This window comes from Rosa chinensis, chromosome 6, assembly GCF_002994745.2.
Source record: "Rosa chinensis cultivar Old Blush chromosome 6, RchiOBHm-V2, whole genome shotgun sequence".
NCBI classification, from domain to species: Eukaryota; Viridiplantae; Streptophyta; class Magnoliopsida; order Rosales; family Rosaceae; genus Rosa; species Rosa chinensis.
Genome location: NC_037093.1, coordinates 49128350 through 49139305, shown reverse-complemented (window position 1 = coordinate 49139305; position 10956 = coordinate 49128350). Strand labels below are relative to the sequence as shown.

General features: G+C 36.7%; 2 protein-coding genes and 1 long non-coding RNA gene across 4 annotated transcripts; 1 reads left to right on the top strand and 2 right to left on the bottom strand.

Annotated features, from left to right (window-relative positions):
* The first annotated feature begins 923 nt into the window (after nucleotides 1-923).
* On the top strand, nucleotides 924-2659 carry LOC112174621. 2 transcript variants are annotated; one of them, XM_024312424.2, is made up of 3 exons: nucleotides 924-1053; nucleotides 1692-2029; nucleotides 2264-2659. In XM_024312424.2, the coding sequence occupies exons 1-3, from the start codon at nucleotides 968-970 to the stop codon at nucleotides 2338-2340; spliced, it is 501 nt and encodes a 166-aa protein (XP_024168192.1). In that variant the 5' UTR covers nucleotides 924-967; the 3' UTR covers nucleotides 2341-2659. The 2 variants fall into 2 exon arrangements, 1 of the variants encoding a protein (XP_024168192.1); XR_002926087.2 differs by lacking the exon at nucleotides 924-1053 and adding an exon at nucleotides 1259-1325.
* A 5170-nt stretch (nucleotides 2660-7829) lies between these two features.
* On the bottom strand, nucleotides 7830-8618 carry LOC112174402. The gene is made up of 3 exons (XR_002926004.2): nucleotides 8559-8618; nucleotides 8386-8463; nucleotides 7830-8277 (listed from the first exon to the last, which is right to left on the bottom strand). It is a non-coding gene; the product is annotated as an uncharacterized LOC112174402 (long non-coding RNA).
* A 391-nt stretch (nucleotides 8619-9009) lies between these two features.
* LOC112171487 lies at nucleotides 9010-10215 on the bottom strand. Its single transcript, XM_024308667.2, has 3 exons — nucleotides 9995-10215; nucleotides 9442-9558; nucleotides 9010-9353 (listed from the first exon to the last, which is right to left on the bottom strand). The coding sequence occupies exons 1-3, from the start codon at nucleotides 10062-10064 to the stop codon at nucleotides 9010-9012; spliced, it is 531 nt and encodes a 176-aa protein (XP_024164435.1). The 5' UTR covers nucleotides 10065-10215.
* Between the last annotated feature and the right edge of the window lie 741 nt (nucleotides 10216-10956).

The window sequence follows — 10956 nt, the reverse complement described above, 5'->3', positions numbered from 1 at the left end:
CCACCACCTCCTTCTCCTCCGCTCACTCCCGCTACTATCTCTCCAGCGGCATCGCCTCAGCTGGCAAGCTCGCTCTCTCTCTCTCTCTCTCTCTCTCTCTCTAAAACCCTCTCCGTCTCTCTCTGGGATTGACGAAGATGAAGTCTATGCCACACAACAATTTCTCATGGACACAATGGAGCCTCCCCAGTCGCCAAACCTAGCCCCGGCAAGCCTCCAAGGAGAAAAGCGCCTGCACCTTCAGATCTAACTATACGGCCTTGGATTCGAAGCCTTCGCCGGCAGCTAAGTTGAAGAGTCTGTTGCCGCCACAGCCGCCGCCGTCAAATCCACTCAAACAGAAGCTTGGGAAAGACAGGGTATTCACATTTTTTCAACCTTTCAAGAGAGACAACTCTCAGGCCAAGCGGTCTAGCATTTTCGAACTCTCGCGCCGGTAACTGATCGCATTTCGTCTCTCGAATCGAATCGGTTTGATTTTGTTTCGAAAGATTGCTTGCATTTCTCCTATACGTTCATGTTGATTTGAAATTCCTGAATCTTGTCTGTTTCGAAAGACAAGATTCCTGATTTTGTTTCGAAAGATAGCTTATCCTGAATCTGGTCTATTTCGAAAGATTGCTTGCATTTCTCCTATACGTTCATGTTGATTTGAAATTCCAAGTATTTATTTGATTTTAATTAGTATGTTTGTGAGCAGAGTTTGCTTAAGCTGTTCTTTGTTGCAGCGCGGTGTTTTCTCATTTTTGCTTGGCATACTTGATCAGATTGCTTTGTCTGCTGGTATTCGGGATCATTGCTGGTGCTATTCACATGCCTATCCTGGCGTTTAACATCATCTATGGTAAGTTTGACCCTATTAATATGTGTTGGTATAGTTAGATATTGGTGATTTTGAAAGTTTTCCTTTGAATGCAGGTGTTCTTGTGGCTTTTGGAACTGGTATTACCGTTGGACTTATCTTGTCATGCTGCTATGTGGTGGGAGTTGTGCAGAGGGAGAACATGATTGCCAAGAATGTGGCTCTTGGCAACCGTCCTGCTCATTAATTAGGTAAGCTTGTAAATACTAAATAGTAACAAGATGTAGCATGCAGTAGAATTTTGTTATGGGATCTGGATGATGTTTGGCTCATCATTGTTTTGTTGAGGGCACTCACTTCATAGTCGCAAACCATAACCTGACGGTGGTTGCAGCAGACGCAGCCTACACTGCGCCAATCTCAACACCCTACATCACAATATCTCCTGGACGAACCATTGATGCCCTGTCGTTCACAGACCAACAACCTGGTCGTTATTACATGGCTGCTAGGGCATACCAAGGTAACCTAGCGATTGGTTTTGACAACACCACAACCACATCAATAGTTGAATACAAAGATGGCAATGGAAATGGTAAAACTGCTCCATTATCTATAATTGAATACAAAGATGGCAGTGGAAATGGTAAAACTGCTCCAGTATTGAGTATTGAGTGGGTTTTGTATACATGTGAGTTGATTAGGAACCCAAGTTATCATTATGTCTCTGTTTCTTGAATGTCTAGGGTCCATGCATTTCGAGTCTTGGTGATTTTACAAGCCAGGGTTGTTAAAGTTTACCACAGTTTACTAGCATTAATAGTTTAACTAGTCTCAGAGTACTGTCAGATGCCATATTGTAGATTAACATAGATATCTGATTTCACAGGTTGCCTGTGAAGGTCTTATTAATGCTCTTATTCACCCTCCAATGTTATTACCGTGTGCGACAAATGCTGCAGAAGAGGATGATGGTACGCATAAAAAGGGAACACAAAGGAAATAGTGGTGAAATCCAAAACACTAGATCTTTGAAAAGCGTAAGGCTGATCATGACACCACTGATAGGCATCATGTTGAGTAACTGCGATGTATCTGTCCGCATGTCTTGCTTGAACACATGGTGTTATCTATTACCTAGACTTGATACCTTTCTGAATGATTCTTCAATGATTAACCGGGTAGTAGACCCTATGTTTGAAGCAGCTTTTCAACTTGATCCTAATGGTAAGAGCTTCTGGGCTACGGATCTGTGTGTCAATTTGCTTGATGATTTTATATCAGCAAAATGTAAACCTCTAAACTATGACTATCTTGTGGATTTTCTTATTGTATGTAGTAGATTAGCACTATTAGTTTTGTACCACGATCCTTTAACAACTATATGTAGTGCTTCTATTTTTTAGTGCAGATACATTGTATCAATTATCTAAATTTCTGTTTATTGGCTTGTTTGTTTAGGTTCTGATTTTGGCAAGGACAAATCATTGAAGTTCCTGCAGCTCTGGATCTATCGAAGGTTGATAGAACAGATCTAATGAGAAAATTAGTATAGTAGTTACATGTCTAATGACTGCTGGATATATGTTGGTTGATCTTTTACCAGTTTTTCTTCATTCATTTTCTCGAGCTCTTACTTCACCTGTAGAACTCAATCCATTTGCAAATATGGAATAAGCATTTTTTTTTTTAATTCCATTTCTACAGGCCTGGAGGAGTACTAGATATTTGTGTGTACATGTTTGAACTCTACAGGTTAGGCTATTAGTTTTAGACTTTCAGTTATGTTAGTTTGCTTGTTTTGATTTCTCATACTTTACGGACCAATTTTCTGTCCGTAAAGTTTGGCCACTTTTTCTGTGTTTGTACTGTCTATAAACTATGTTTCTTAAAATGATTTCTCTAGAGCTGCCTAGGTTGTAAGTGGAAGATAAACTAGGGAAAGAAGAGCCAGGCAGCCTACCGACTCATCCTGTATAGATTACTTGTAGTTTACCACTTTACTAGGCATGTGCATATCAATGTAATCATGATTTCTTACCAGGTACTTCCAGTAATTAATCTAAAGTTCTTGATCACCTTTATATTGTAAAGAGTGTTATCATAAGCATAAGCATCTAAAGATTTTCTTTGAAGGACAGAGATGCCAAGATTAAGTATTGCTTGGGAACTTAGTGTTCCATGATTGGTCTTGCATAGTGATATTGCTATTTTTTTACCAGTTCTTTAGCACAACCTTTAAGTAGCACACTAGCACACTATGTTACTTCTAGGGGGTGGATGATGTAGAAACCTGAATTTGATAATGTAGTCTTTTAGGGGGTGGATGATGTATATTGAGATTTATACTCTTAAAATTATTGATGTATTTATGGATATAGGACGAAGGAGCAGCTGGGATATGTTGTTCAGTGTGACTGGGAGGTGATATTTGGTGTTTTTGGCTTTTATTTCATAGTTCAGTCGTTGGAGTACAACCCAATCTACTTGCAGCGGAGAGTTGACAACTTTATCAATGGTCTGGAAGACATTTTGGTAAGCATTCGAGGTTCCTTTCATATACTGCTAGTGAGTAGTGCCTTAATAGCTAGATAGCAACAATAATAAGATAATGATAGGCTTAGTACTAGTTAAGCTTTTTTGATCAAAATGTTTGAATCAACATTTCATAAGCTTTGTAATTCTTATGCTCTACTAATTCTTCTTCTTCTTTTTTTAACCAAGATGATAATCCTATGGTTTTGCAATTTGAGTTTCCACAATGCAAGATATACAAGTCATTTCTAGTTTTAAAACGGATTCAATCAAGTGAACGAAAAAGTGAGTAGGCCTCATGGCTTTCCTTCTGCTGCCCGAAAGATGGATACTCGAAATGACCTACTTGCTGCGAGTGACCCAATTTCACTTCATTGTGCATTTTGTTTATGAATGGTGATTGAATGGAACTTGTGTATTTGTGTTGCTATATTGTGAATGTTTTGTCAATATGTTCGACTGGTTGTTATAATCAATATTTAGGAGTTGCAGAAATTGGGTTCTGATGGATGAAAGTTTTTGTTTTGAATTATGTGATTGTGAGTTGAATATCTGGTCTGCTGTTTGAGTTTCCGTTTCTTGGGATTTCTTTTGGTACTTGGAAGGAATGAGAAAGAGTTAAGGAGCGAGGAATATGTGCAGGGTTTTAGTTTTAATTTTGTACTATTGTATCTTCATAGCAGCTGTGACTCTATTTTGCGGTAGTTTCTATCTGTAAAGTAGAAGCCTTTATTATGGTCATGGATTCTTAATACCTGTTGTCAATGACCTTAGTGTATTGGCCAGTTTAGGGACCATTCTTGCTGTGAGATTGAGTTGCTGTATCATTTAAATTACTGGAGATGTACTTGAGTTATATTTTGGCAATAGCAATATCACTATGCAAGGTCTCGGGTTCAATCGTAGTACATTAAGTTCCTGTTATTTAGAACAATTTTTGTGCCAGTTCTTTAGCACAACCTTTAAGTAGCACACTAGCACACTATGTTACTTCCTTTCAAATGCAAGTCTTGATGCTAGGATAGGAATGTCTTGTAAGCTCAATGGCAGGCCAATGCTAGGATATGAATGTCTTGTAAGCTCAATGCTAGGATAGGTAATAATTGGCCTGCCAACAGATTGTGTTATGGATGCTAGGATAGGAATGTCTTGTAAGCTCAATGTCTTTTTGTCTTTCCCTTTTCCTTTCCTTTCTTTCCTTCTGTTTTTCTTGTTATAGCTAATTGTTCATTTCATTTTATTTGCAGGTGAAAACAGAAGAACAAATGGAATATAAGTACGGCAAGGCTTGCTTTCGTTTCTGTTTCTAGTATTATGTACCATTTAGACTTAAATTTTTGTTTTATTTCGACATGTTATGCATAGAAATACTTGGGATGTTGTTATGTACTTTGAGCAACAACATTAATCAAAATTTATTTACTTACGATATGTATTCTCATTAGCAATAGTTACAAATCAGTTTATATATAACTATAAAAATGAAGTCATACAAGAACTAATACATCAGTTCAAAAAGAAAAAATTGATGTCCCATTAGCCAGTGGATAACAAAATATTAAGTAAGAAATGATGTAACACAACCCAATGAACATCGACTTATTAAGTACGAAACGATGTAAAAAACCCAATGGACATTGAGTTATTAAGTAAGAAACGATGTAAAACAACGCAATGGATATCGACATTGTGTAAGAAACGATGTAAAACAAATCAATGGACATCGATTTATTAAATTAAAAACGATGTCTAGTATAAGTATGAACATCGGTGCCAACCTCAAAAACTGATGTTTAATAGAAAAATGGACATCACTTCATAAAAGGAAACGATGTTTAATAGAATAATGAACATCGGTCACGTAATACAAAAGAATGTAGATTCAATCTTAAATAGTGTGATATATGGCAAGTACCCATAAAGCTTATAAACAGCAGGCAAACTTCAAAAACACCGATGTGTAAGAGAATATAACACATCGTTTCTAGAATAAGTAACGATGTTAAAATGAATACTAGTGCTATTGGACCTATATTTCGTTAAGCATTAAATGCATAAATATGAAGGTTTAACAATATCTAACAACACCAATTTGTGATCATAATAGCAGTTTAACATCGATTCTGGAACATAATCCGATGTATATTATTATATGGGACATCGGTTAAAACCGATGTCTATTTTTTTGCGATCTTTTACATCACCCAATAACACATGTGTACAAATTTTTTTTTACATCGGTTTCTGGCCGATGTATATGAGGAAAATTCTAGTAGTGAGCACCGGTCGACACAGTTCAGACTGGCCAGCCTCAGATAATGCCTCTTATGTGGAGTGTGCATGCTACTTATACCCAGGCACGAAGCATGTAACATTCATAGTTATAAGAAATTAAATCGAATTTTAAACGTATCTTCTACATTCGAGATAATAATATTATCATCTATAGTATTTCTTTTTTGTTTGATATTATCGATACTATCATACTAATATTTCTTTAAATTTGCTCATCAATGACGTCGCACAAAATATATATTTGTATCTTCCATACCTTTTTTTCATTTTTTTTTTCAGAAGAAAGTGAAAAAGATGGAATAGTACTATGATAGCGAGACAAGCTAGTGTACTGGTGGGTATGAGATACCCTCATTTACAACTATTTGAACAAAAATTTACAAGTATTTGAACCAAATTACAACATTGAGAACAAAAGTTACCATATTCATTTACACTACTTACATATAGTTAAACAAAAATTACAACATTGACAACAAATTTGTTCAAAAACTTGTAAAAATGTCGTAAGAGGTGTAATTACGATTATTAGAATTAAGATTACAACATTGACAACAAATTTGTTCAAAAACTTGTAAAATGTCGTAAGAGGTGTAATTAATAACCATTATTAGAACTAAGATTACACAAAGAATGACTCAAATTACAACTTTGACAACAAAATTTGTTCTCACTTTTGTAAATGTGGGTATGAGATACCCACCACTACACTAGAATTTCCCCTATGATAGCAGCACCTTATTTATTAAATATAAATCTGAAATTAACCAAATTAATTTGAGCAACAGTATATGTAGTATGTGTGTGTCTGTATGTTATATACTGATCAACAAATTCTGTTGAAATAATGACATCATTTAATTGAATAATGAGGAAACCGCAATGGTATTGTTTGAATGAATAAAGTGAAGAAATACACATAAATTTGAGCTAAGGAAACTTTAGTTGCGAGCTGCAACTTTGTTATTCATGTTTGTGCTACTCTAGATCATTTTCCAATATGCTCCAAAATCATTTAGAGTTATTTTCTTTTAAAGAAAGTTAGCTAGTTTTTTTTTACTTTGAATGTGATTGAGAATATCAACCGTTGTCACCAGAATTTTTTCTTAATATATATATATATATATATATATATATATTCTAGTCACTAGAAGTAATTTTGTGTTCATTCATATTGGAAATTTTGAAACTCTTTAGCTTCACTTGATTACGTAAGAGCTTAAAATTTTTTTTCTAACTTACAACTTTAATCGGTTTAAAATAGATTGTAGTTGTGAAATCTATTTGTAATGTTTATTTCACCATAAAAAAAATATCGAACAATTTTGGTAAGTGAGAACCTATATATATATATATATATATATATATATATATATATATATATATAGATCCTATCTAGAGTGAGGCCTCACTCTGAAATTAACGTGTGAGGTTGGAGTTTAGGATCACTTTTCGATCTCATATCCACATCTCGATCGTTCAGTTTTTAGGTACTAATGTATAGATAATCTCTGCAAATTTTCAGCCAATTTGATGATCTTTAAGGTATCAAACTCCCTTAAACCACTGGACGAACTGAATTTGTCTACCCTAAATCGTACTAGTTTTAAGGAAGTTATCAATGCCTTAACGACCATCAATTCGGCTGAAATTTTGCAACGATGATCTATACATTAGTACCTAAAAACTGAACGGTTGAGATGTGGATATGAGACCGAAAAATGACCCTAAACTCAAACCTCACACGTTAATTTCAGAGTGAGGCCTCACTCTGGATATGATCCACACACACACACACACACTCTGGATATGATCTACACACACACACACACACGGAATATAACTAATGAATTAATAAAAGGACTAATTTCACTTTGCCTCCTCCAACTTAAGGTCGAAAATCATGTTAGTCTCTGATCTTTAAAATTCATCAAGAACACCCCTGTACTCTCAAGATTCCTCTTCCGTGTCCAATCCCGAGGCCTCCATCCATTTTAGACGTTAACTCATGACGTGGCACTGACACAGGGCCCCACCTTTGGAGGCTGAAACTCAGAAGAAGGGGCACAATGGACATTTGAAGGACTTTCCCTCCAAATTTTATAATTATCCCAATGGTTTGATGAATCCAAAAAATCAGCATGCATCCACCAAAAAGGGTATGTCCAAAACCAAAAATTAAATGGGTATTGCCAAAAACCAAAAATTAAATGGGTATGCTTAAAACCTGGAAAATATCACATTTGTACCAAAATAAGATCTTCAATAGAAATGGAAATCATGTTCATAATTAGCACCCATATAGATGCATAAATCTATTTTACATCCAAACTACCCAAAAAATCTCAGTTTGGAATAAGGTCCACAAAAGATTAGCCCTAATCATCTTTGCAAAAGATTAGAACTAGCAACCTTGTGACACAGCACAAGGTTGCACAAAAGTAGGCAATATGCATCTCTAATATCCTGACCTTGGATGCTAATCACATACTCCAATTCCTCTATTTTCCAGCCTTTGCATTTTGTCTGATTCTGACAGATGACCTTGTTGATCCAGTTGCAGAAGCAGATGCTTTAACCTTGCTTGTGGTTGCAGCTCTAGCACCTGATGCATTTGCGCCTGTCTTCTTTTCCTCCCTTTTTTTCTATAGTCATGAGAAGAAATAATTGTTTAGATAAGTAAACAATAGGACTAAACAATATTCAGGTTGGATCGAATGTAACATGAAATTTTAGTGTAGTTTATAGTTTACCTTCAGCTTTGCTGCTTTAAGCTTTGCCTTTTCTCTGAGCTCATTCTTTGTCTTTGGGGGCTGTTTGGTACCCTTAGCCTGCAAAAATAGAAGCAAACTTATGAGTAATTGGTAATTGCATTATAAGAGGCATAATCAATTTCACAAAATAACAATCTGTGCTACCCTTATACCTTAGTTGGAATAGATGAGCCCTCTCCACTGTTTAGCTTTCTTTTCTTGGACACAATAGGTGTCTTAGGGGGCAGGTGCCTATGGCAATTTGTCACATTGTGACCTAAAACTCCACAATTGCTACACTTTAGAGATTTCTGAACCCTTCCAAGCTTGGGGCCATCAGTCTCCTTCTCAGATGCATCCTTTACCCTTTTTGTCCTTGGCCTACCAGGCTGCCTGTTGTACTGAGGTGGGAGGATGGTAGGTTCATCACTCTGCTTCCACAGGTCCATCCCATTGACAAGTTTGACTGTGTTTGAATAAATGGCCATGTAGGTACTAGTGAGGTAGCAAGCATCCACATAATCTTCAGGCTTGTGTCTCATGAAGTTTATGGCAGCTATAGCATGCTTGCATGTGATACCAGTAAGATCCCATCTCCTACATGCACAAGTCCTTCTACTCAGATCAACTATATATATATCTGCTTCCTCCAATGCTCTCTATCTCAATCTGAGGACTTCCAGAACCATAAGGAATACAATCTGTGTCTGACTTAACTTTATTCTTTTCCAAAATTTCCCTAGACTTGCGGCCGATAGTGTCCACAACTTTGCTGATTTTTTCCTTCCTCATGGCAATCCTCTTCATCATCTTAATCCTGATATCTTCAAAGCAAGATATTACAGGTTTGGCTCTCGATGGCAAAATGAAAGCATTGAAGCTTTCACAGAGATTGTTGAGGAGAACATCACATTTCAGAGTTGTTCCAAAGTGAGACCTGGACCATTGCTTAGCTGGTCTTCTAGGATCTACAAAAACAAATAATTGTTTTAGATCATGAATTATAGTAAATTAAGCATATATCATCATTACAGTAAGTGGATACATAATCCTTACCATTTAACCAGTCATAAGCCTTGGGATCCAATTGCTTCATCAGAACAATTTCTTTCCAGAAATATGCCATGGTTGTGGACTTGGCACATGCCCACAGCTGATCCTTCATCACTTTCCCTGGGTATAGCTTGTTGAAGTTAGTCCACAAGTGTCTCACACAGAATCTGTGATCAGTAAGTGGCATCACCTCTTCACAGGCAGGTATTAGCCCCTTTTGCTTGTCAGATATAAATGTCCACCCATTCCCATCCCCACTGATATCTAAATCATCCACCAAATAACCCTAAAAAATTAAAACCCTAATTCTTGAAACACCCCTTTCAGAACCTTCCAAAGCATATATTTGCTAAATTAAAAAGCCCTGGCTCCGAAGCTTCGAAACCCATAAAATTGTTAACCATATCAGTAATCACCCAGATTGATTGATTGCCATTTACAATCCAATACCCAAAATCCACAAATGAATATAACAATCAAATCGAAAATCAACATAAAATCTCAACACCACTGTAATCAGATGCCCTAAATTTGAATTTTAAAATTTTGCTCTCACCGTAATTGGGGATTTCTTCTGCTTCACTTTGCGTTCGAGGTATCCACTCCTCGATTGGCGCCCCAGCCATGATGCTAACACGTCAACCTTCTAATCTCGACAGCTTGTTGAAATGGGTTCTCACTAAATCTGGGTATGTTGCTGTTTTGGAGAGGATGTTGATGAGAGAGACGAAGATAGAAGGTTTAGCTCGAGCTCTGGGATAGGGTTTTTGGGTTTCGAGAGAGTAATTGGCCGTAATGGACCCGTAATGCAGGGAAAAACAGTATTAAGGGTCGTTTAGGTCATTTCAACAAAAATTGAGTTTCAGCCTCTAAAGGTGGGGCCCTGTGTCGGTGCCACGCCATGAGTTAACATCCAAAATGGATGGAGGCCTCGGGATTGGACACGGAAGAGGAATCTTGAGAGTACAGGGGTGTTCTTGATGAATTTTAAAGATCAGAGACTAACATGATTTTCGACCTTAAATTGAAGGAGGCAAAGTGAAATTAGTCCTTAATAAAAAATAAAAAAACTAACGAATTAATCATGTGTGCGAGTCGGACTCGCACTAGTTGTATCTACCAGCTTCGGAAGAATCAAAGAGCTACAAAATACATGAGACTGCAGACGTCAATGGGTGAGTTGACGTGTATACATGCATGAATCTGATTGCATCTAAAATAGCCACGTAGACAACAACATGCATGTCATTGAACTTCAAACTTCAAACTTCGAACTACTGCAGCCAACCAACTTTGTTCTCGAGAACGCCTTGAGATTCTGACAGAAAATTTAGATTGGATATATATTCCCTCCTTTGTAATTCTTCCTGATCATCGATCTGCTCTGGCCAGTCCTCTTGCATCAACTTAATTCTTTAAGAATTGTATTGGGAAATAAACCAATTAATTTAGAATACACGTCTCAATTATATGATCAAGTACGTGGTGTTCCAAGAGGAGGAAATCAATTTTAATTAG

Coding starts and splice junctions, on each gene's coding strand:
- LOC112171487 (XM_024308667.2), bottom strand. CDS start 10,064: ATGGCTGGGGCGCCAATCGAGGAGTGGATACCTCGAACGCAAAGTGAA. Junction 9,559..9,994: donor AGAAGAAATCCCCAATTACG/GTGAGAGCAAAA, acceptor AGCTATACCCAG/GGAAAGTGATGAAGGATCAG. Junction 9,354..9,441: donor GGCTTATGACTGGTTAAATG/GTAAGGATTATG, acceptor TTGTTTTTGTAG/ATCCTAGAAGACCAGCTAAG.
- LOC112174621 (XM_024312424.2), top strand. CDS start 968: ATGCTGCTATGTGGTGGGAGTTGTGCAGAGGGAGAACATGATTGCCAA. Junction 1,054..1,691: donor CCGTCCTGCTCATTAATTAG/GTAAGCTTGTAA, acceptor CTGATTTCACAG/GTTGCCTGTGAAGGTCTTAT. Junction 2,030..2,263: donor TTTTCAACTTGATCCTAATG/GTAAGAGCTTCT, acceptor TTGTTTGTTTAG/GTTCTGATTTTGGCAAGGAC.